Source organism: Otolemur garnettii, unplaced genomic scaffold (assembly GCF_000181295.1).
Source record: "Otolemur garnettii isolate 467f Iridium unplaced genomic scaffold, OtoGar3 scaffold00276, whole genome shotgun sequence".
NCBI lineage: Eukaryota > Metazoa > Chordata > Mammalia > Primates > Galagidae > Otolemur > Otolemur garnettii.
In genome coordinates this window covers 695964-722383 of record NW_003852671.1, presented here as the reverse complement: position 1 = coordinate 722383, position 26420 = coordinate 695964, and the positions used below count along the sequence as shown (strand labels likewise).

Below are 26420 nucleotides of genomic sequence, written 5' to 3'. Positions count from 1 at the left end.
TCATGACCTTTTAAACAATGACAGTAATCTACTAAAAAAAATTCACTCAAATGAGAAATATGCCAAAGAATAAAATAATATTATACATAATTTTTAATGTATTATATTTGTAAATTGTACTTATGTTGAAATTAAAAAATATATATTACAATACTATGTTTGCGTTCTATGAAAATTTTTGTTGCTCCATATAGACCAAATTTTTAATTAAGAACCCCCCCACCCCCGGTCAATGGTGTCCTGCTTTAACCAATGTTAAAATCTGGTCACCTTAGAATAAATACTTCCACAAAGGAAAGAGAAGGAAGAAAGTGTCCAGAAAGTTAGAAATAGGAAAGTTAGTGGAATTAAACCTTACCTGGTCTGGGGACAAAGCTGCAAGTGGTAATGACAGGGGACCAATCCAGACAGAAAGAGGGATCTCTCCAGGGAAAAGGAAGTAATTTGAGAAGGAAGCCAAAGAAAGGAGAAAGATTAGATGGAAATGAGGGGAAATTGAGGTCCAGGGTTGATAGTATCCATGGGGATGAGGTGAGTGAAACCAGAAGAGGAAACCAAGATGGGCAGAAATGGGGGCAGAGTGAGGCAGCACTGGGTGGCTGGTGGAGTGAACTGAAGTTAGTGTCTACCCAGAACCACTCCCTGGATCCTTAGGTGGACCTTTGCTCTACCACACCCAGCCCTGACAGCCTTTGTCTGCCAGGACAATTTTGTCTTCTGCTCTGAGCTACTAAGCTCCTCAGGAGTCCTAGGAGTCAGCCGGGTCCCATCCCTTTGGAGTAGCTGCTTCAAACTAGGTAGGTGTGAGGCCCTGGGCCTCAACTTTCTGGACATTGGGAGTGGGCTGTCTCCTAGATCTCACCATCTCTGTCAGAGGGGTAGCTGACAGAGATGCTGTTGCATGTCCTGTCTCCTGATAGACAGGCCCTCCCTATTGCATTTTTCCCAGCCCAGGAAGCTCCCAGCTCTTGTGGTCAAAGGCTCCATGGAGGAAAGAGCTGGTCAGCAAGAGCAGGAGAGACACAACCTTCGTCTGGAAAAGCTACAGCACTGGGCAAGGCACAGGAAGAGTGGGCACCTCTTGGTGCTGGCGGTGAGGCCACCCCACGTGTCAGCACACCCATTTGTACCCAGTTCAATTCCATCCATCCATGTTTAGTGAGCACCTACTATGTGCCAGAAACTCTGCTAGGCTCTGAGTGGGAGGAGGGAGGAGGAAACATAGAAATAAACAAGTCAAGATCCTTATCTCCAAGTAGCTTCTATCATGTGGGGAAAATATACAGGTAAGTAAACTACAGAATGAGGTAGAAAAAATGATATTTACTTTTTAGTTATCACCTCCTTCACTGCCCTTGGTTGACTACTTTCCTCCACTATGCATTCATCCCACATGCTCTGGAAGAGGTGGGGGTTGTGAGGAGGAAAGGAGATCTCTGACAGTTCCCTCTCAACTATCTGCCCTGTCACCCAGGTAAGCCAATTATGGCTGGCAGTAGCTGTGGTGCCCTTTGCTGTCTCAGTTGCCTGCCTGAACTCTGCTTGTCACATGGCCACAGCACTGCCTCTTGGGCCAGGAGCCTCAGTAAGACCTACCACAACAGGGTGGAAGGAAGGTTCTAAAGGCTCCTCCCCAATGGGTCCAAAGCTCAACACTTGCCCGTCTCACCATTCAGGGTCTCCTCACTGGGACTATCACCCTTGAACTTCGCAGAGCTCCCCGCCTCTGGAAGGTGAGAAAGAGAATGCAGCATTGTCCTCCCACCCTGGAAAGTAGACACACATATACTCCTCAGCCCAAGAAGTGATTCTCTAAGTGTTGACTCATCCTCTTAGCTGTCCATTACTGACTAGTCTAAAAGACTGATGAGGGAGAACAAGAAAGTTAGAGGGATGATGGCCCTGTTTGGAGGTGTAGAAGCAGGAGCTGAGGTTTTGGGGGGGTTTTGGAAACAGAGTCTCACTGTGTCACCCTTGGTAGAGTGCCTTGGCATCATAGCTCACAGCAACCTCAACCTCTTGGGCTCAAGTGCTTCTCTTGCTTCAGCCTCCCAAGTAGCTGGGACTACAGGCAAGTGCCACAACGCCCAGCTATTTTTAGAGACTGAGTCTCGCTCTAACTCAGGCTGGTCTCGAACTCATGAGCTCAGGCAATCCACCCACCTCAGCCTCCCAGAGTGCTGGGATTACAGGAGTGAGACACTGCACCCGGGCAGGAGCTGAGTTTTGTTTTCAGATAGGCTGCCAGTTGGGGCCTGAGGTTGGAATGAGTCTCCTAGACTGGGCAGGACTGAGCTGGCTCACTGGTAGGTCCAGGCTATGATGTCACTCAACACCTTCAACGTGATCTTGGGTTTCATCGTGGTGGTGGTCGAGGTGATGAAGACAGCCTTGGGGCCTGCCCTGACTACATCCTCCCAGGTATGGATGAATGAAGGAGAAAGGTGGGAGCATGAGAAGGCAAGAGGAGATGGAGAGGGAAAATAGCAGGAGCAAACAGGTGCTGAGTCCCTGAAGCATCCTCAGCCCTGTCTACCTGCAGTTGGCTGGCTTGCTGGTGCTGGAGCTTAGTGCTGAGGCCTTCACCCTAGTGGGAGTGTTGCTCTCAGTGCATGCCCTATTCCTGCTGAGCCAGAGGAAGCCCGGATGCTGCAGGAGCCAGAGTCTGCACTACCAGGAGCTGCAGGAGGTAATGGGGGCTGGGAGGAAAGCAGTGAAGTGCCAACTCATTCCACTGGCTATTCCTGTCAGTGGCACTTCAGGGAAAAACAATGGGGCAGGAGGAAAATGAAGAGGTCCTAGGTTGAAATGCATTCGCTTTCTCGCTTTGGACATTTCTCCCCTAATGATGGATAAGATGAAATTTGTTATCTAAATGATTGGGGATAGAAGAGTAGAAAAGCATTAGGAAACTGCCCTGTGGGAAACACAAGAAAAAATGGGGGAGGAGAAGCAACTGCTTCTCACTGGGGTTTTTCCTATCTTGTCCCTACAATTTGTTCACATCTCTGTCTGGTTTTCAGGGCCTCTCTGAGTTGGAGGAGGTTCCCAGTTTGGAGAGTGGTTCCACGTGGCCAGCACAGGAAACTGAACAAGTGAGAGAGCAGCCAAGGGAGAGCAGACAGGTTCTGCTCTCCTCCTACCCTGAGGGACCCCTCTCTTGACGATCCTGCACCCCACTCTACCGAAGTCAGAAGCTAGCTTTCTTGAGACCTGCATGAAACCTGATGGGATGCCTTTGGTTATTACTCAGAGTGGGAGCCTTTCCCTCACCTCGCCGCTCTGAAAAGCTGCTTCCTCCCTTGTAGCCTATCCTCATTCCCCACTACCTTTCATACAGCTTTACATCTGCCTTATCTCGCTATTCTCTTGTCTGCCTTCCACAATTCCATCCACTCCAAGCCCCGGTTCCCACACATGGCAACTCTCTGAATCCATTCCAGAGATGTTCCAGTTTCTCCTTCCATTCTGTCCCTTTCTACTCCAGCGGAGACTACAAGTCCCAGGACGCCCCGCCTGCCCCCGTGACCTGCTGGGAAATAAACACCCCTCCGCGGTGGGGGCGCTGTGCATCTGCAGAGTGACGCGAGGCTCTGGAAGTCAGGGCCTCGCCGAGAGTTTCCTCGGACGCGACCACTGGCCCGCGTTCGGGGAGGGGCTGGGCGGCCAGTCCTGCGCGGGGGCCCCGCCACCCCAGCCACAACAACTGAGAGCTAACTCTGGATCTATATCCCTCTTGCTCGAAGCTTCAGAGACCGACGAGGGCTAAAGGATGGCACTTAGCAGAACCGGGTTTTCCCAGAAGCTGTGGCCACCCCCTCGCTCGAGTGCCCAGGTCCAAAGTCCTGAGACTTGGAGCGCGCGCGAGAAAGGGGTTGGAGATGATGAGTCAGAAGCGCGGGCCCTTTCTTGTCCCCTCCCGCGGGGCCTGGGCGTCGGTGGAGGACAAATTCTCTGGGCAGGCGGAGGGAGGGACGTTGCCACCCGACCTAACACTTTCCCGCCTCTTGCGAGCACGCTGGTGTGACGAGCCCGCGCTGCCGCCACCCTTTCTCTCCAAGGCGGGATCGGGACTGCGCAGACTCGGCCTCTAAGCAGCCCCGCCGACCTTTGATCCTGGCTGCCGACGCTTAACTGAAGCTGTGGTTGCGCTCAGCCCCCACCGTTTATGACCTTTGCAAGTGTGCTCGGGTGGGCTTGGGAAAAGCCCAGGAAAACTGGGAACCCCAGTAGCCCCAGCTGGGTAGTGTACTAGCCACTAAAAACTAGAAACTGACCAGAGCTGGAGTACTAAGAGAACTCACCCCAAATTCATATAGTGCCCAGGATGGGTGCTCGCCTCACACTCATTTTTGTTCCCACTGGAGAAGGCTTCTTTCCCTAGGGACCGCTGCTTCTCCAAGCTTAGCCAAGCGCAGACACCAGTGAGGACAGAGCGCAGCCTGGCTGCCTTGCCTTGACATTGCAGTGGCGCCTTGGGAGTGGTAATAGTCTTCTTGCGACAAGGTTAAGTGTGAAGACTAGTGGGTGGGGACAGTTTTGCATCAGGCTCTGGAATGGAGAAGAGATCTGGGCCTCCCTCTTTTCTTCCTCCCTCCAATCTTAACTGCCAAAATAAAGGAAAACCAATAATCAAGGTCCCTGACAAAATAATTTTCTTCAAAGTCAGAAGGTAGTAAGCAGATGAGGAAGCTGAGGGAAGAAAATCAACAGTTTGCTTCCGCTTTTAGTTATTTGATCAGAAGTCTAGATATTGTATTCCAGTTTCTAGAGACGCTCCATGACCATGCAGAAGAGTCTTGGATTAGGTTAGGCTAGGTCAAGAACTGGTGGAGAACCGGTGGCATCAAGACCACACATGGCCCCCAAGCCTGCAGGTCCTCCACCTGGTTATGCTGTGGTAAATGCCAAAACTTAAGTGGCGTAAAACCACAAAGGTCAGTTTCTCATACTACCTGTCCAAAGTAGGCTGACAAGGGATTCTGCTCAGGTCCCCAAGTTGATGGAGCACTACCATTTTGAGATCCTAGCAGTGTCACCATGAGGCTTAAGGTTACCTACCTCATAATGTGAAATAAGCATGAAGAATCGTTCATGGGCTCATAAATGCTTCTGCCCTAAAGGGATAAATATCACTTCCACTCACAGTTCATTGGCCAAAGCAAGTCTTGTAGCCACACTGGCCACAGAGGAGGCAGGAAGGGCAATCTTCTTGGATGTCTGGAAAGTGAGGGGAAGCAGAAGTACTTTATTAAAAGGAAAAAGATTAATCATTTGAGGTGATTCTTGAACATTTTAGTGGTTAAAACTCATCTGTTCCAACAATTATGCCCAGATCTACTTTGGTTTGGTTTCAGAAGCCCCTAAGTGAAGTTCTTATTAACATTTTTTTTTTCTCAAAAAAGATTGGAAATCTAGATTCTGATTCTGTTACTTGGGCAAGTGAAATCTCTCTCTGAACTACACTTTGCTCATATGGAGATCATAATATTTATCCTCTACTCGAGCAGCAAGGCTAAAATAAAATCACACATGGGTAAGTACTTCAAAACTATAAAGCACTTCAGGGGTTGAAAATAAATTATCTGCAGAGGGAAGAAATGGTTTAAATGAGTGAAGGAGATTTGAGGTAATAGGGAGTGGTGGGAACTGTGGCAAACAAAAAGCACACATTCTACTTAAAGACTTTATCCCCCCGGGTGGTGCCTGTGGCTCAAAGGAGTAGGGTGCCAGCCCCACATACTTGTGGTGGGTTCAAATCCAGCCCCAGCCAAAGAAAAAAAAGACTGTCCCCACTCAGCTCTGCCTAATTTATTATCATGTGGGACTGTGGACTTGGTTGTGACATAGCTCTGGTTTTCCTACAGAAGTCAGAAGTTCTGAGTTTTAAAATGTGAAATCGCCTGTAACCCCAGCACTGTGGGAGGCAAGGTGGGCAGATCGCCTGAGCTGAGGAGTTCAAGACCAGCCTGAGCTAGAACGAGACCCCCACCTCTAAAAATAGCTGGGCATGTAGCAAATGCCTGTAGTCCCAGCTACTCAGGAGGCTGAGGCAAGAGGATTGTTTGAGCCCAAGAGTTTGAGGTTGCTGTGATCTATAACACGACAGCACTCTACCAAGGGTGACAAAGTGAGAGTTTGCCTCTAAATAAAAATAAATAAATAAAATGTGATGTCATCTGATTTTAGAATGTTGATAATTTTTTAAAATCAAGAGCCAGAGCTCAGCTCCTGTAGCTCGGTGAGTAGGGTGCCAGCCATATACGCCAAGGCTGGCCGGTATGAGCCCGGCCTGGAGCCAGCTAAACAACAATGACAGCTACAACCAAAACATAGCCAGGCGTTGTAGCAGGCTCCTGTAGTCCCAGCTACCTGGGAGGCTGAGGCAAGAGAGTCACTTAAGCCCAAGAGTTTGAGATTGCTGTGAGTTGTGACACCACAGCACTCTACCGAGAACAACATAATGAGACACTGTCTCAAAAAAAAAAAAAAAATCAAGAGCCAGATTCAGCCTGTAGTTCTTCAATTATCAGTTTCATTATATAAACATACACAGGAATTCGTGTTTTGGATATACAATATAGTTACTGTGTAAAGTTCTTAAAATCTTTTTTTTCAAATCATATCCTTCTAGGCCCTAAAATCTAGGATATTTGTTCTCAGGGAGGGATCATTTTGTCCCCCACAGGATATTTTACCATGTCTGGAGACATTTTTGGTGGTCACAACCAGGAGTGAGGATCAAGGGACTATGTAACAGCTGATTAGATAAGAAATCAGAAAAGTTGGGATATATATATATATATATTTTTTTTTTTTTTTGGCAATTTTTGACCGAGGCGGGATTTGAACCCACCACCTCCAGTGTAAGTGGCCGGCACCCTACTCCTTGAGTCACAGGCACCGCCCAAAAGTTGGGATTTTTTCATTTATTTCATTTTTTGAGACAGAGTCTCCCTTTGTCACCCTCTGTAGCTCACAACAACCTTAAACTCTTGGGCACAAGCTCCTCTTGCTTCAGCCTCCCTCAGCTGGGACTACAGGTGCCCACCACAACACCAGGCTATCTTTAAAGATGGGGGGGTGGCGGTTCTGACTCGAGCTGATCTCAAACTCCTGACCTCAGGCAATCCACCCGCCTTGTGAATCACGGTGCCTGGCCAGAACAATTGGGATTTAATGCCAAAGTTACTAAAGCCCCTTTGCTGTGCATTATTCTCTGCCAGCTGCAAGTGAAGACTCTTTGAGACTTGCCCTGTGTTCCTCATTATTCCTCCCTCCACACTGCCTGTTGCCAGAGCCCCTGGCTGCTTCATGACGGCATTTTGCTTTGCGGCAGCGCTTCCGAACAACCACTGTATCTGCCTCTTTTTTCATAAGTTAGCCTCCCTGGAGGTCATCATTTTCCAATGCGAAGGTCCACTCATTTGAATTGGAACTTTACAGAAAGAACTGTGACAAGGTTCTTGCTGACGTCAGTTTTTAAAGGCTGCGATCCCCATCTCTTGTTTTAAGCATTGGAGATCTCCAGTTCATAATACGTGGCTTCACATGCCGCTGAATTCTGTGATAGTTGGGAAATTCTTCGTGCTAATGAATTTACCCTTCTCCCTTTGAAATTCAGTCGTTTATTCCGTCTTTGAACGCATGGTTCTAGACAGCTGAAGATATTTCGCAAATGAATTCTCTTCCGTTTCTGGATCTACTTTTTGGCAAAATGGCTCAGCTCAGGTTGTTTGTCCCAGGCTGTGTCCTCTGCTGCCATCTCGTGGCCTCTTGGCTGCCCGGGTGGCGGTACCACAAAGCTTCCCCTACAGTAATGGCGTTTGCCAGTGCCTTACTTAGTTGGGGAATTTCCTCACCACGCTGTGGGCTCTCCCCAAATCTTCACCCTGCAACAAGTTCAGAGGGCAGAAGCACACGCGGTCTTTTGGGAAACTTGGGCTTTGCGATGAGGTGGAGGCGGAAGCCCCTCCTGATCATCTGCACCCCCTTGGGCCTTTTCTGTTATGCAACCCTGGCCACTTGCCACAGAAATCAGTGAACTCGACTGCCCCTGAGTAATTGGAACTGACCTGGCCTGCTTGGCAAGGCTGATGAATGCACCCTCTCCTCACTTGCCACCTGGGGCTGACATGCGCTTAATCTCAGTAAGAAATTAAGGTTTCTAGATTGTTTCTCTGTCTAGGCCCATTTTGTGTTGCTCTGTGTCCATGCCCTTCATCTTGGCCGGCCCTGCTGGTGCTGTATCAAATTCAACATTTGTTTGATTGGCTTGAGCAGGAAAGTGGCAGTGGTGTGATCACGAGTTTCATGTAAATATGATAGGATCTATGCCCTATAGTGATCAGAGGTCCATCTCCAGGGGAAAGGGAATGTGGGAGACTGCCCTGAGCTGAGCTGCTGGTGATAGAGCAGTGGCTGAGCACTGGAGGAAGGTGGAAAAACTTGTTTTTAGTTGGCACTATTTTTTTCATTATAATAATATATATATATATATATACCTTTCAGACCAGACCGGTGGCTCATTCCTGTAATGCTAGCACTCTTGGAGGCCAAGGCAGGTGGATCGCCTGAGCTCAGGAGTTTGAAACCAGCCTGAGCAAGAGCAAGACCCCATCTCTACCAAAAATAGAAAAAGTAGCCAGGCATTGTGGCAGGCACCTGTAGTCTCAGCTACTTGGGAGACTGAGGCAAGAGGGCCATTTGAGCCCAAGAATTTTTTTTTTTTTTTTTTTGAGACAGAGCCTCAAGCTGTCCCCCTGGGTAGAGTGCTATGACATCAAAGCTCACAGCAACCTCCAACTCCTGGGCTCAAGGGAGTCTCTTGCCTCTGCCTCCCAAGTAGCTGGGACCACAGGTGCCGCCACAATGCCTGGCTATTTTTTTTTTTGGTTGCAGCCATCATTGTTGCTCGGCGGGCCTGGGCTGGATTCGAACCCACCACCTTTTGTGTATGTGGCTGACGCCATAGCCACTTGAGCCACAGGCACCGAGCCTGAGCCCAAGAATTTGAGGTTGCTGTGAGCTATGAGCCCATGGCACTCTACCCAGGGCGATATACTCTGACTCAAACATAACAAAACCTTCCAATTGGTACAGATGTCCTCAGTTAACCCTTCCTCAACTCTTCCCAGCCCCAGCGAAAAAGAGGAAAAGGAGAGGTGAAGAAGGAAAAGGAAGGGAGGCCTTTGGTGTTTCATTTAACCTGCCTTCCCCCATGTTAATAATTCAGAAGGAAGGACCTACCTGTATGATTTCCTAGGGCCTCAGGCCAGAGATAACCATACTTAGAGGTAAATTGCTACTAAGCTAGTATTATGTTGCTTCTCCTTAAAATTCAGATGCTATTTACACAATGGGACTCATCTCCTGTTTCTTTTGTTTTTCCTTCTTTGTCTACTTTTTTCCCCTGCCTTATTTCATTTTTTGTGTGTGTGTGTGTTGCAGGTTTTTCTTGAATCCACTTATCTGAATCATTGGTTTGTTTTTCTTATCAGAAACTTGCTAAATTCCGTCAGAGTACAGGAATTTTTTTGTTGTTGATTTTTGTCCATTTTCTCCTGCCATTGTAAAGTTTTCTTGTTTAAAATGGCCTTCTCCTATCCCCAGCTCCCAAGATAATTAATTTACTTTGTCTATTTATCTTTATGAGTTCCCTTTATGTATAAAGAAAATTCTTTGTGCCCACTCTTACTCTTTAGATAAAGCTAACGTTGTGGTACAGGAGAAACAGAATTTGTACCTTTGTAAACCTCAAAGATGATTATGAGAGGAGAAACTGTTGTGTGCGAACCTAAGAAGTGAAACAGAGTCCAATGGTCACTTATATTATAGAGAGATCAATTTTAGAGCAAAAAAGAGAAGAAACCAAAGACCTTTGCAAAGAGGAGCTGCTTTGTAGTTGGACTTTCAACCTTTGGATATGTTAGAAGTGTTTTATGTAATGAATTTTCTCATGCACTGTTAGGTTGTTGAAGCAAATATTAAAATATTACCCGAGTGTCTGAAGTAGATAACTTTCCTCAGATTCTACTAGTCTCTCAAGAGTGGTTATTTTTGGCTTGGCGCCTGTGGTTCAAGTGGCTAAGGCACCAGCCACATACACCTAAGGTGGCGGGTTCGAATCCAGCCTGGGCCGGCCAAACAACAATGACGGCTACAACCAAAAAATAGCCGGGTGTTGTGGTGGGCGCCTGTGGTCCCGGCTACTTGGGAGGCTGAGTCAGGAGACTTGCTTGAGCCCAGGAGTTGGAGGTTGCTGTGAGCTGTAATGCCAAGGCACTCTACCCAGGAGGACAGTTTGAGGCTCTGTCTCAAAAAAAAAAAAAGAGAGAATGGTTATTTTTACACTCAAATTAAAATCACAGTGGCTCACACCTGTAATCCAAGCACTCTGGGAGGTAGAGGCAGGTAGATTGCCTGAGCCCACAGGTTCAAGATCAGCCTGCACAAGAGAGAGACCCCCCTCATCTCTAAAAAAAAAAAAAATAGCCAGGCATTGTGGCAGGCACCTGTAATCCCAGCTACTAGGGAGACTGAGACAAGAGAATCTCTTGAGTTCAAGAGTTTGAGGTTGCTGTGAGCCGTGATGCCATGGCACTCTACCACAGGCAACGAAATGAGACTCTGTCTCAAAAAAACCCCACCAAAATCTGAATTCTTCCCTTGGTACTTGCCCCCTACTCTACTTTCTGAATTTCCTATTTTGTGTTATCACTTAGTGACAGGCTGAATGAATGGCTCCTGCCCTTCCTTTCCTCTAGCCTTATGCTCACTCCCACATTCTATAGCGTTTCCTCCTGCCAGTGAATCAGTCTTCTTCTCCCATCACCACCACACGCCTCCTAACTAGTTCCTGTGTCTCTGTGATTGTCCTCCTTAGACATATCTTTCAAATAACCACATAAAGGTGACCACCAGGTTTCCCTGCTTAAGAGCCCTTGATTCTCCCCATCACTCACAAGATCAAGTCCAAGCCTTCTGAAATGGTACCTTGACCTCTATGATTTGGCTCCTGTGTGCCCTCCCAGAGTCATCTCACATGTCCCCTCCCTTGTACTTCCTTATTCAATGATAGCAATTTAAGGAAAGTGGCATTGATGTACAGCCTTGAAAAAAGCATTTTTTAATTATTAATTAACATGTGTGACAAACTCCTGCATTCTGTACTTGAGCTTTACCCTCTGTCCCCTCCCTTTTTTTTTTCTTTTTGATTAGCCCAAGGATGATGATGATGACAGACTGGCTCAGTGAAGGGCTGGGTGAGGGTCAGGGCTGATGATGCACACATTAGAGAGATGTCCAAAAAATAATACTAGTGGAAAGTCAAAGTAATATCATGTGAAAATATCTGAATCAAAAATTCTCACTTGGTAGATGTAGCACCTCACTCACGCCTGTAATCCTAGCACTCTGGGAGGCTAAGGCAGGAGGACTGCTTGAGTTCAGGAGTTCTAGACCAGGCTGAGCAAGAGTAAGACCCACCTCTACGAAAAATGGAAAAATTAGCCAGGCATTGTGGCAGGCACCTGGAGCCCCAACTACTTGGGAGGTTAAGGCAGGAGGATTCCTTGACCCCAAGAGTTTAAGGTTGCAGTGGATATCATGATGTCACTGCACTTTAGTTGGTGTGTCAGGGGGACACTCTGTCTCAAAAAAGGAAAACAAAAAGGATTCTCAGCTCCACAGCAGTAGCTCAGTGGTTAGGTCACCAGTCACATGCACCGGGGCTGGTGGGTTCGAACCCAGCCTGGGCCTGCTAAACAACAATGACGACAACCAAAAAATAGCTGGGCATTGTGGTGGGCGCCTGTAGTCCCAGCTACTGGGAGGCTGAGGCAAGAGAAACCATTAAACCCAAGAGTTGGAGGTTGCTGTGAGCTGTGACACCATTGGACTCTACCAAAGGGTGACATAGTGAGACTCTGTCTCAAAAAAAAAAAAGTATGCTCACTTTGGTTTGTGTGTATGTCTTACTTCCATGCCTATTCAAGCTGCTGTATTCAGTTCTAGGCACAAGTGTTGCTGACTGCCCCTATCCTTCAAGACTGTATCTGCTTAGTCTGCGCCCACTTTGGGAAGTTTCTCTGGCCTCTCCCCCCATCATCTTTTCACTCTGTCACCTTGGGTAGAGTGCTGCGGCATGATAGCTCACAGCAACCTCTAACTCTTGGGCTCAAGCAATCCTCCTGCCTTAGCTTCCAAAGTAGCTGGGACTATGGGCTACCACCACAGTGCCCAGCTAGTTTTTCTATTTTTTCAGTAGAGACAGGGTCTCCCTCTTGCTCAGACTCATCTCAAACTCCTTAGCTCAAGCATCTACCCACTTTGGCCCCCCAGAGTGCTAGGATTACAGGCGTGAGCCACCATGCCCAGCCAGCATTCAATTTTTTAATGGGCAAAGAATTTCAACAGACATGTCTCCAAAGAAGATATATGAATGGCAAAAAAAATCACGTAAAAATGATGTTGAGTACGGAAATACAATTCAAAACTACAATGAGAAACCACTTCACCCTCACTAGAATTACTAGTTTTTATAAAAGGGGAAATAAGAAGCATTGGAAAGGATGTGAAGAAATTGAAAATTAGATCACTCATATATTGCTGGTAGGAATGTAAAATGGTGAACCGTGTAGAAAATAGTTTGTTGGTTCTTCAATAGGTTAAACATAGAATTACCCTATGATTCAGCAATTCCATTCATAGGTATATACAAAATGAGCGTTCAAACAAAAACAAGCAGTATTCACAATAGCCAAAGGTAGAACAACTCAAATGTCATGAACATACGAATGGATAAGCAAAAGGTGACGTATATCCATATGATGGAATGGAATATTTATTCTTCATCCATGCTACAACATGAATGAACCTAGAAATTAGTATGCTAAGAGAAATAAACCAGACGCAAAAAGCCACAAATGTGTCATTCCATTTGTATGAAATATCCAGAACAGTCAAGGTCATAGAAACAGAAAGCGTGTTGGTGGTTAGCAGAGGCTGGAGGAAGGAGAGAATGGTGAGTGAACGGTTAACTGCTAGGAGGTTTTCCTCTGACATGATAAAATGCTCTGTAACTAAGGACATAATGGTGATAGTTGCACAACAGTGTAAATGTTCTAACTAAATGCCACACTGAATTGAATTGCACACTTTTTATTATGATAAAATGGTTTATTTTATGTTCAGTAAATTTTACCATAGTAAAAATTCCCACATTACAAAGCAGTAACTATAATTGGTTTTTATAGAAGTATATATGCACAGAAAAAAAGGTATGGAAAGATAAATATCAAATACTCTGGTTATTCATGAACAGTCATATAGGACTAAGGTTCTAATTTTCCTAGAGTAAGCCTGGATAACTTGAGTCCTTGAGTCCTTGTTTTGTTTTGTATTGAGACAGAGTCTTACTGTGTCGCCCTGGGTAGAGTGCTGTGGTGTCACAAATCACAGCAACCTCAAACTCTTGGGCTTAAGGGATTCTCTTGCCTCAGCTTCCCCGGTAGCTGGGACTACAGGTGCCCGACACACACCCAGCGATTTCTGTTGTTGTTGTTATTATCATTGTTGTTTAGCAGGCCCTGGGCTAGGTTCAAACCTGCCAGCCCTGGTGTCTGTGGCTGGAGCTCTAGCAGCTGAGCTACAAGCACCAAGCCCACTTGAGTGCCTTTTGAAACATGCTGTATGATAATATTTAATGAAATAAGGTAAGTGTTCATCATATGTTTATATGTTATGAAACTGAAACACTTGGCTTGGCGCCTATAGCTTAAGCGGCTAAGGTGCCAGCCACATACACCAGAGCTGGCAGGTTTGAATCCAGCCCAGGCCTGCCAAACAACATGACAACTACATTGAATGACAATAAATAAAAAAAATAGCCAGGTGTTGTGGCAGGCACCTGTAGTCCCAGCTACTCAGGATGCTGAAGAAAGAGAATGGCTTAAGCCCAGGAGTTGTAGGTTGCTGTGAGCTGTGATACCATAGCATTCAACTGAGGGTGACATAGTGAAATTGTGCCTAAAAAAAAAAAAAAACATATATTCCATAGAAAAAAACCTACTGTATGTCAACATATTACTAGTGGTTATTTTCAATAGGGTGATTATAGGTAAATTTTATTTACTTTTTTTTTTTTTTTTTTTTGGCCAGGGCTGGGTTTGAACCCACCACCTCTGGCATATGGGGCCAGCGCCTTACTCCTTTGAGCCATAGGCGCCGCCCATGTAAATTTTATTTACTTTTTATAAAATATATTTCAGAATTCCTCTAGTGAATATGTATTACCTTTATAATCTGACCTTTAAATATTTCTTAAAAGGTTTTCCTTATTTTATTTATTTTTTTTTTTTTGAGACAGAGCCTCAAGCTGTCCCCCTGGGCAGAGTGCCGTGGCATTACAGCTCACAGCAACCTCCAACTCCTGGGCTCAAGTGAGTCTCCTGCCTCCACCTCCCAAGTAGCTGGGACCACAGGTGCCCGCCACAACACCCGGCTATTTTTTGGTTGCAGCCGTCATTGTTGTTTGGCGGGTCCAGGCTGGGGAATCGAACCCGCCACCTTAGGTGTACGTGGCTGGCGCTTTAGCCGGTTGAGCTATAGGCGCCGAGCCGTTTTCCTTATATTGAACCCAAAATTCTTCTTACTAATTAGATGAAATCTTTAGTTGGGCAAAAATTGAAAAGTAAAGGTTAAAGGTACCAAAGAATCTGGAATCTGGAAACTATTAAAACGAAGGAGGAAGTGGGAGGAGGAGGAGGAGAATGTTCAGAGAGACCAGTAAGCATGTGCTTAACAATTTTTTTTTAAATCTCTTGGATAGCTAACCAGCAGAGTCAAAGATGTTATTATGATTGTAGGGAAGAAGTGCCTTTCAAAAATGAAAAGGCAAACAAAGAAAAGAGAACAAGGACATCACAAAATCATATTAAGAAGTCCAGACTAACTGTTGTTTTGCAATAGCTTGTAACACGGAGTGCCAGGGAGTTTAAAAAGAACTCAGCCAAGGAATTAGAAAACTGTTGTCCAAACCTGTGGCCTCTACCTACAGCTGGCCACTGGGTTGTGGGACAGATGGCCTGCTAGTATGGTTTGTGGTCATGAAAAAGCCTTCAGAAAGGGCCTGAGGACATAGCAGTTAAGAGCAATCATGCAGCATCTGTAATAATAATAAAGACACCTGCATTTCTAATAATAACATTTACATGTACTTTGTCATGCTTGGTACTATATATTTACTGTCCTAAGCATGTTAGTGTTTTAACTCATTTAATCCTTGCGACACCCCTACAAAGCAAGCAATGTTATTATTCCTGTTTTACAGATAAGGAAAATGAAGCACAGGAAAGTTAAGCAATGTCTCACGTTACTAATGTCACCGAGCTGTAAGTGAAAGAGCCCATTCACATCCAGGCATCCTTATTCTGGAGTTCAGGCACTTAACCACTTTGTTATGCTGCCTCTACAGCCAACACATCCCCTGAGGCAGCAATTCGTAAAGTGTCCCCTCTTCAAAAAGTCTATGAAATCAAAACTCCTCTCATAATAATAGTTAAGATTTTTTGTTTGCCTTTTTTATTCTTATCATCTTATAAGTATACAGAGTACTTTTCCAGAAGCTACAGGAAATGTGATGAGGTCGTCACTCTAATAGCTAGCAGAAAATGTGCTTGTATAGTCTTATTTTTTCTAGAAGTTTCTTTCTTTCTTTCTTTCTTTTTTTTTTGAGACAGAGTCTCACTATGTCACCCTCAGTAGAGTGCTGTGGCATCGCAGTTCATAGCAACCTCAAATGCTTGGGCTTAAGCGATTCTCTTGCCTCAGCCTCCCTGGTAGCTGTGACTACAGGCACCCTCCACAATGCCTGGCTATTTGGGGTTGTAGTTGTCATTATCATTTGACAGGTCCGGGCTGGATTCAAACCTGCCAGCTCTGGTGTATGTGGCTGGCATCCTAGCCACTGAGCTACAGGTGCTGAGCCTTTTCTAGAAGTTTCTAAGGTAGGTTCTTTGGGGTCCTGAAACCAAAAGGCTTGAGACAATTGCCCTAAGGTGAAGCAACATAGCTTCTAAAGAGATAATTAAGACTGATTACCAGAATTCATACATACAACAGTCAGTCGCTCAGTAAATATCAATTGAGTACTACTTCTAGGTGTCATGCCAACCATGAGGATTGCAGTGGTGAGCTGAGTGGCATGGTCCGTAGACTTGGAGTTTAGTGCAATGGCCCTAAAACATTAGGGTGCATGGGAATCTCTTGGTAAGTTAATTAAAAATGCAAATTCTGAGGTTTCACCCCAGAGATACTGGTTTATTTTTTAGGGAAGAGGATTTAGGAATTTTCGTTTTTGTACGAGTTGCTCAGCTGATTGTGAAACAAAAGGACCACACATTGAAAAACACTGGAATAGGCTCGGTGCCTGTGCCTCAAGTGGCTAAGGCGCCAGCCACATAAACCTAAGGTGGCAGATTTGAATCCAGCCCGGGCCCGCCAAACAACAATGATGGCTGCAACCAAAAAATAGCCAGGCGTTGTGGTGGGTGCCTGTGGTCCCAGCTACTTGGGAGGCTGAGGCAGGAGACTCGCTTGAGCCCAGGAGTTGGAGGTTGCTATGAGCTGTGATGCCACGGCACTCTACCCAGGGGCTCAGCTTGAGGCTCTGTCTCAAAAAAAAAAAAAAAGAAAAGAAAAGAAAAACACTGGACTAGTGGTTGTTTAGCATGATGAGAAAATTTAGGAAAATGAAAGCAATCACCTTATACAAAGACCTATGTGATTCTAGAAAGCAGAATAGATGCGATACTAGAAGCTAACCTGGAGGCAGATTTCTACCTAATATTAGGGATGGTCATTCGGGTGAGGCTGCGAGTTTTGAGTCTCTGCTAGCAAGCCAACTCACAGATATTATCAGAAGAATTCCCACATTCTTTGGGTGTGACATTTTCCAATATGGCCTCTAAGCACGAGGAAATTGTAACAAAAAAACCAAGAGAAACTGATGAAAGCTATGACATAATAAGAAATAAACCCTTGGAATCTCCAAAGTAATAAGTGGATGCTTATTAGCCTCAGGATGGGAATTGGATGCCAGGGGAACCCATCATGTGATTAGAAGGTTGAAATTGTTCAGCAGGCACTCCCTCACTCCCATGACATGAGTGGAGCTGAAGATTGGTCACCAATAGCCAATGATATAATCAATCACACCCACATAACAAAGCCTCTGTAAAAACCATTCTTACTTCCATCAGCAGTGGACAGTGTCTGGAGAACTTCAGAGTTGCTGAACCCTGAAGGGCAGTGTACCCTGAGAGGGCGTGGAAGCTCTGTACCCTTTCCCCAAACTGGCCCTATGCACCTCTTCATCTGGCTCTTCATCTTTGTCCTTTGTAATATCACTTCTAATAAGTATTTCCCTGATTCTGTCAGCTGCTCTAGCAAATGACTGAACCCAAGAAGGGGGTCATGTGAACCCCCACCCAACAGCCAGTTGATCAGAAGTCCCAAAGGCCCAGACTTAACAACTGGCATATGAAATCTGTGAGACTGAGCCCTTAACTTGTGGGATCTGACTCTAACTCCAGGTAGATGGTGTCAGAACTGAAATAAGTTGCAGGGTACTCAGTTAATGTTGGGGAATTGGTTGGTGTGGTCCCAGAAGCATTGTGTTGAGGAGAGCAGGGAAAAGCAATTTTTTTTCCTAATACACAAAAGCTATTGAGTGATTCAGTGTACCGTTTAGTTTTTTTGTTTGTTTAGAGACAGAGTCTCACTTTGTCACCCTAAGTAGAGTGCTGTGGCAGCACTTGGGCTTAGGCAATTCTCTTGCCTCAGCCTCCTGAGTAGCTGGGACTACAGGTGCCTGTCACAGCGTCCCACTATTTTTTTGTTGCAGTTTGGCTAGGGTGGGGTTTGAACCCACCACCCTCTGTATATAGGGCTGGCATGCTACCCACTGAGCCACAGGCACCACCCTAGTGCACTGAATTAACCATTAATTTTCTCCTACAAACTATGTCAACTCAAATAATAAAACAAATTCCAAAGCAAACACTTAGGCTAGGACAGACTATCAGGGCTGACCAAAGTTCAAGGACATTGAGGATGAGAGAATGAGGACTTCGAGAATGAGGAAAAAGTGGAACCAGCTCCCCGAAACTCCCCACATTCCTCATGAAGCTGCTTTCAAAGTTCAGTGACCTCAGCAGTCAGGCTAGAGAGCAGCAGACCCTTCTTCCTTTTGGGACCTTGGGAGAATTCATCACCTCAACATCTTTGTTCTAGGTTTATATATTCTTTCTGTGCCACAGAAATATAACATAGTTATGAAACCTATATGGAGCATTTCATATGACTTAGCTCCTTCTGAGTTCCATTTCTTGCTGTGCTATTAGGCCTGCTAGAGACCTCAGCACAGCAAACCTAGCCATGGCCTTCATGTCTCATGTGGTCTGCTTGCATGAACATTAACCTTTAGAAGCAAACACTATCATCTCCCTTTCAGGAATAACTAAAATTAGAGTAATTTTATGACTCACTTTATATTTCATTGGAAAAATAGAAGAATCCATTTCAAAACTGCTTCCTCTCCCCCCAACAAAGCCATCTGGACCAAAGCTACCTGGACCTGTCACCTGTTTACTTCTCATCTGTCACAGCAGCTGGCCTATGCTCACTGCCATCAAAGGTCAATCACTTTATTTGTTTACTGCACTCTAATATCTCTTCTTTCTCACAGGTTTTGCTCCTCTAATTATACCCTTTCTCTTCTGCATCATCAATGTCTTCCTCTATAGAATTATTCCTATCAGCCTAAAAATATATTATAGTATATCCCATCTTTTAAAAAAGGCTTTTTCTTGGTGGCTCATGCCAGTAATCCTAGCACTCTGGAGGCCAATGCCAGTGGATTGCCTGAGTTCACAGGTTCAAGACCAGCCTAAGCCAGAGTAAGACCTTGTCTCTGTAAAAAAAAAAATAGCGAGGTGTTGTGGCAGGCACCTGTACTCCCAGCTACTTAGGAGGCTGAGGCAAAAGAATCACTTGAGCCCAAGAGTTTGAGGTTGCTGTGAGCTGTGACGCTAGGGCACTCTACTGAGGACAACAAAGTGAGACTCTGTCTCAAAACAAACAAAAAAAATTTTTTTAAAGAGATACAAAGGATCACAAGAGATTATTATGAATTATTATAGGCCAACAAATTGGATAACCTAGAAGAAACAGATCATTCCTAGACATACCAAGATTAAATCTTGAAGAATCAGAAAAACTGAACAAACCAATAACAAAAGATTGAATCAATAATGTAAAATCAATAATTCCACGCTCACTGCTGAATTCTACCAAATAGTAAAAGAACTAATACTAATCTTTGTCAAATATTTTCAGAAATATTTAAAAGGATGGAATATTTCCAAACTCATTTTATGAGGCCAATGTTATCCTAATATCGAAGCCAGGCTAGGACAAAGAATATTGCAGGCCGATATTCCTGTTGAACATAGATATAAAAATACTAACAAAATAACCAGCAAACCAAATTCAACAGCCCATTAAAAAGATCACTCACCATGGTCAAGCAGAATTTATTGCTGGCATGCAAAAATGGTTCAACGTATGCAAATTAATAAGCATGATACAACACATTAACAGAATGAAGGACAAAAACTCTATGATGGTTCAGTGCCTGTAGCTCAGCAGCTAGGGTGCCAGCCACACACACCGGGGTGGTGGGGTTCAAACCCAGCCCAGGCCTGCCAAAACAGCAATGGCAACTACAACAAAAAAATAGCTGGGCATTGCAGTGAGTGCCTGTAGTCCCAGCTACTTGGGAGGCTGAGGCAACAGAATCGCTTAAGCCCAAGAGTTTGAGATTGCTGTGAGCTATAATGCCATGGCACTCTACCAAGGGCAACATAGCAAGACTCTGTCTCAAAAAAAACCTCTATAATCAACCAGGCATGGTGGTGCATGCCTGAATTCCAGCTTCTTGGGGTTGAAGTTGCAAAGAGCTATGATGATGCCACTGCAGTCTAGCCTGAGCAACAGAGTGAGACCCTGTCTCAAAAATAAATAAATAAGAAATAGGAAGTGTTGGTGAATAAATGGAGAAAAGGGAACTCTTGAGCAATGTTGGTGGAAATATAAATCAGTAAAGCCCTGATAGAAAACAGTATGGATGTTTCTCAAAAAATCAAAAATACAATTGCTATATGATCCAGAAATTGTACCTTTGAATAAAACAATAACAAGTAAGAAGATTGAATAAATAACTAAAAGTCTCCCTGGTTCACACTGAATTGTACCAAATATTTAAAGAAGAATTGAAAGCAGGATGTCAAAGAGGTATTTATGCACCCATGTTCATGGCGGTATTATATACAGTAGCCAACACATGGAAGCAACCCAAGTGTCCGTCCATGGATTAATAGATAAACAAAGATGGTATATATTCACAGTGAAATACAATTCAGCCATAAAAAGGAAATTCTGTTATTTGAGACAACATGGATGAACCCGAAGGAAATTTTGATAATTGAAATAAGCAAGGCACAGAAAGACAAATTTCACATGATTTCTCTCATATGTGGAATCTTAAAAAGTTGTTCTCAGGCTCCATCTGTCATCCGTAGCACAAAATTTCCATCCCCAAGGTCACCTCGTGACCCAATATGATTACTCTAATTCCAATCATTATTTTATTTAGGTTCCAGGCAAGAAGAAGGAGAAATTTGGGGCCAGTTAGTAGCAAAGGAAGTAAATCAGAATTTTCTCCATACCACTACACTGAAAGTATTTTGGTCAAGTTCACTACTTACCTCCATTTTTTCCACCTTTTTCTTTTCTTTTCTTTTTTTTTTGAGACAGAATTTCACTTTGTCACCCTTGGTAGAGTGTGGTGGCATCACAGCTCACAGCAACTTCAAACTCTAGGGCTCTAAGCCATCCTCTTGCCTCAGCCTCCCCAGTAGCTGGGACTACAGGCACCCACCACAACGCCCATGTATTTTTACAGAGGAGCTCTCACTCTGGCTCAGGCTAGTCTGGAACCTGTGAGCTCAGGCAATCCACCTGCCTCCGCCACCCAGAGAGCTAGGATTACAGGCGTGAGCCACCACACCCAGCCTTTTTCCACATTTCTTATTAGATTTTTTGTTTTCATCTTACTGAATTATTAGCGATATGCAACATACTTGACCTCACCATACATTTTGGTTTGTTGTTGTCGTTTTTGTTTTGAGACAGCATCTCATCGTGTCACCCTTAGTAGAGTGCTGTAGCATCATAGTTCACAGCAACCTCAAACTCCTGGGCTTAAGCTTCTCTTGCCTCAGCCTCCCAAGTAGCTGGGGCTGGAGGCGACCGCCACAATGCCTGGTTATTTTTAGAGATGAAATCTAGCTCTGGCTCAGGCTGGTCTCAAACTCCTGAGCTAAGGCAATCCACCCGCCTAGATCTCCCAAGTGCTGGGATTACAGGTGTGAGCGACAGTGCCGGGCCCCTCACCATATTTTTCGAAACAATGCTTTTGAGCAGTGCCTGTGGCTTAGTGGGAAGGGCACCGGCCCCATATACTGAGGGTGGCAGTGATACCGGATTTTTAACACTGGATCTCCAGGCTCTTGGTCTCAACGATTCGATGAATGAAATCGATAGACCATAGAACGAACAGTGAGGTTTTATTTACAGCTCAAAAAACCAAACCTCCTTGCAGGGCAGGATACGAGTGTTACAACTCTTATGAAAAGGACTCTTACAAAGGGCCAAGCCTCTTTGTAGAGCAGGATCAGCAGCGGAGGTGTTACAGCTACAGCTCAAGTGTTACAACTCCTACAAAGAGCCAAGCCTCTTTGTAGGGCAGGATCAGCAGCGGAAGTGTTACAGCTACAGCTCTTACAAAGGACCAAGCCTCTTTGCAAGGCAGAGATCAGCAAAGGGCCAAGTCTCTTTGTAAGGCAGGATCAGCAGCGGAGGTGTTACAGCTACAGCTCTTACAAAGGACCAAGCCTCTTTGCAGGGCAGAGATCAGCAAAGGGCCAAGCCTCTTTGTAAGGCAGGATCAGCAGCGGAAGTGTTACAATTGCAGCTCAAGTGTTACAACTCCTACAAAGAGCCAAGCCTCTTTGTAGAGCAGGATCAGCACTAGAAGTGCTGCAGCTCTCGCTTCTTCCTCTGGATGGGCTGCGATGGTCGGCTGAAGTCGGCTAAAGTCGGCTGAAGTCTTCTTCTTCTTCTTCTGCTGCTTCTATCTTCCTTGAAGGTCTGCGATGATCTGCCCCCCGGCTCTCTGCGGGGCCTTATATAGGTGTAATAGCTTCGCTGTGATTGGTCCATAAAATGGACCAATCAGGAGCAGGATTGAAAATGGACCAATCAGGGATGGGCACCAGTTTTCCCTTGATTGACAGGTCCTCTAACACCGCTCTACTGGAGCCTCTGGGGGAAGAAAGCTCCCTCACTTGCCCCAACCTGCCAGTTTTTTTGCCAGCTGCTGCCACCAAGATAGAAGTGGCAGATCCCCCAGGCCCTGCTCGGCTGAGCTGGCTGGGGTGCCACTTTTCCGGTATCAGCAGGTTCAAACCTAGCCCCGGCCAAAAAACGCAACAAAAAAATAGCTATGGTGGGCGCCTTAGTCCCAACTACTCGGGAGGCTCAGGCAAGAGAGTGCCTAAGCCCAAGAGTTTGGAGGTTGCTGTGAACTGTGGGACGCCACCACCCAAAGTGAGACACTGTCCCTACAAAAAAACAGAAAGAAAAGAAACAATGCTTTCATTTGGCATCAGACACTCCACATTTTTTTGGTTTCTTTGTACATCATGGCGTTCTGCTTGTTCATTTTCAGTTCCTTGGGTAGTTGTTATAAGCCAGTTATGGTGCTGAGTGCTAGAAATAAAAATGAAAAGAAATGCTTCCTGCCCTCTAGTGGAGAAGGAGGGAAATTATCTTATAATTACAATGCTGTAAATGGAGATAATTGCTTTAATAGAGATATATGCACAAAAAGTTATCAGGAGTATGGATCCTTGGCAAAAGGGTGACTTCACAGGAAGGTAGCATTTCAGCTACCTTCAGCTGAAGACCATATAGGAATTTTTAGAGAAAGTAAATAGAAGGAAAATGTTATAGGCAAAGGTACAGTGTAGGTCAAGAAAAAAGGCTTAATAAAATATAGTATTGTTGTGCCCAGATGGCCCGATTTCCAAAAACCACCCAGGAGCCATGCTGATGCAATTAACAAAAGGGCCGTTTATTCGAGTACAAGGCTCGGACCCTCAGATTAGCTCGAGGCAAAGGGAGAATGTTGAGGGTCCCAGATCCTCTGGAAGCCAAAGGTTTTTATAGGGATCCTAACAACGGTGGCCAATGAGAAACTTGGGGGGTTTCTAACGGGTGACTTGGGGGTCTCTAACTGGCAATTCACATGGCTTGGGCTGGAGGGTCTCTACCAAATGGCTCAAGGATCTCTAACAGATGGCTTGAGGGTCTCTAACAGACAACTCTTTCTGACTGGTTGGTCTTTCCTCATGCAGCTGCATCTGATTGGCTCTCACTAGGGGCAGTTTCAGGCAGATGCATTTGATTGGCTCTCACCAGGGGCGGTTTTGGACAGATGCATCTGATTGGCTGTCACCAGGGGTGGTTTCCACATGCAGGTTAATTGGGCCTGCTCTTTCAGTATATCCTGAGAAATACAAACAGATCAGTATTTCTGGAGTGTAAACTTTGAGAATGATATCAAAAGAAGAGAGAATGAGTAGTCATCACTAAGAATGTAGGCTTTCTCCTGTCAATGTTACAAACTTTAGATAAAAATGTAAGAATAGATTAATCTTAAAAATTGGTAACAAATCATAATATTTTAAAAATAAAAGCTAAAGCATATTTGTTTCATAATTGTGGAAGGTCTGATATCATTGGCACCTATTGCTAGGGTATAATGGTTAATTTTGTGTGTGTCAACTGAACTGGGCTTAAGAATGCCCATATTAAACATTATTTGTGGGTGTGTCTGTGAGTGTTTCTGGATGACATTAGCATTTGAATCAGTGGAGTAGTAAAGTATATTGTCCTCCCCAGTATGAGTGGGCACCATCCAGTTTGTTTTTTAAGGGCCTGAAAAGAACAAAAGGCAGAGGAAGGAGGAATTCATTCTCTTTGCTTCTTGCCTGCCTGCTTGCTCTAACACATCTCCTCTCATGGGTTCCTGGCCTATGACTGAGATTTCTACTATTAGCCCTATGGTTCTCAGGTCTTTGGACTCCGACTGAATTATATCACCAGATTTCCTGAGTCTCCAGCTTGCAGAGGGCAGACTGTGAGACTTTTCAGTCTCCATAATCATGAGTTAATTCTAAAAATAAATCCCCATTTCTATGTTTCTGTCTCTCTTTGTTCCTTCCCCCTACACCCATTCTCTCTCTCTGTCCCTCTCTCTCTCTACACACACACATAAATAAAACAGTCATGCTACAAATAATGATGTTTCAGTTGATGATGACACACATACACAACAGTGCTTCCATAAGATTATAATGGAGTTTAAAATTCCTCTTGCTGTCATAATTGCATAGTGTAACACATTACCTTTTCTATGTTGAGATATGTTTAGATACACAAATACTACTGTGTTACAATTGCCTACAGTATTCAATACAGTAAAATGCTATATAGGTTTATCACCTAGGAGCAATAGGCTATACCACATAGCCTAGGTGCAGAGTAGGCTATACCATCTAAGATACACACCATGATGTTTGCACAATAATGAACAATGCATTTCTCAGATTATATCCCCATTGTTAAGCAACACATGATTGTGTGTGTGTATGTATATATATATATATCTCATATATATATATCACACATGCAGTATATATATACTGTTCTATTTATCTGGGGAACTCTGATTAATACACGGGCATCTACATCCAGCTGATTGACACATAGGGAGCCATCTCCATTTTTTTCTTTAGGTAGCATATATATGTCATTTCACTTAAAGAGTTTTTCGGTTTTTGTTTTTTTGTTTTTTTTTTAATTCAGAGTCTCACTCTGTAGCCCTGGGCAGTGAGGTCATCACATCTCATAGCAACTTCAAACTCTTGGGCTTAAGCGATTGTCTTGCCTCAGCCTCCCCAGTAGCTGAAACTACAGGCACCCTCCATGATGCCTGGCTAGTTTGGGTTTGTTTTTTTTTTCTTTTCTTTTTTAGTAGAGATGGGCTCTCTGTCTTACTTAGGCTAGTCTGGAACACCTGAGCTCAAACAATCCACCCATCTCAGCCTCTGAGAGTGCTAGGATTACAGGCATGAGCCATGGCACCCGGCTTCTCAAACAGTTCTGATATTAGGAAGGAAGAGACACAGAATTTAAGCCCATATCTAAACAATGCTCTATCAGACACCTAGCATTTCACATGAATTTCAGTTGGTAAACTTAAGTTTGTGAAAAGAACTAATGTTAAATATTTTTCATTGTGAAATATAGCACTTACTCAGAAAAAAATGCACAAGTGTTTACTTTAGTGAACACCCTTAACTGCAACAAACATCCAGATTAAGAAACAGAACATTTCCAGCATGCCAGCAGCTTCCTTTGTGTCCTTTACCAATTGGAGCCACCTACCTTCCTGAAAAAGGAATCATATTCCTTACTTTTATGGTAACCACTTCCTTGTTTTTCACAAACTTTTTCTGGCTAAGCTGAAAATTTGGTAGAGTTTTCAGATAAGCTTTATTTGTAATAGGCCAACAATGGAAACAAACAATCAAAAATCTATTTACAATGGAATGGGTAATTATAGTATATTCATATAAAAGAATGCCATACAGCAATGAAAATGAACAAACTATAGCTAAATACAACAATAAAAATGAATTTCACAAATGTTAAGCCAGACACTAAAGAATACACATGATTCCATTTATATAAAGTTTTTGGCTTAGCTAGAAAATTCAATACCCCACTTGCAATAATAGAACAACTAAACAGAAGACAACCTGGAAATAAAGACTTGAACAACCTTGGTCTTGTACCAACTAGACCTAACAAGTATTTTTAGAGCACTCTACCCCCAAACAGCAGAATATACGTTCTTCTCAAAATCACAAGGAATGTTCTTCAGGACAGACTATAAGCTAGGTCATAAAACAAACCTCAATAAGTTTGAAAGGATATAAATAATACATAGAATGTTTTCCAACCACAATGGAATAAAATTAGAAAGAAATAATAGAAACTTGGGAAATTCACAAATATGTGTAAATTAAACAACACACTCTAAAGCAACTAATGAGTCAAAGAAGAAATCAAAAGGGAAATTAACAGATTTTTTTTGATGACTGAAAATGAATGCACAACATACCAAAACTAATGGGATAGTTAAAGCAATGTTTAGAGGAAACCATATA

At 44.2% G+C, this 26420-nt stretch overlaps 1 protein-coding gene across 1 annotated transcript; it reads left to right on the top strand.

Moving 5' to 3' along the window:
- The first annotated feature begins 738 nt into the window (after nucleotides 1-738).
- TMEM253 (transmembrane protein 253) lies at nucleotides 739-3200 on the top strand. Its single transcript, XM_003803061.2, is given in 8 exon segments — nucleotides 739-797; nucleotides 955-1093; nucleotides 1475-1585; nucleotides 1677-1733; nucleotides 2311-2421; nucleotides 2543-2689; nucleotides 3024-3069; nucleotides 3072-3200. Coding segments are annotated over 7 exon segments (657 nt in total). The 5' UTR covers nucleotides 739-797; nucleotides 955-985; the 3' UTR covers nucleotides 3149-3200.
- Nucleotides 3201-26420: the final 23220 nt, after the last annotated feature.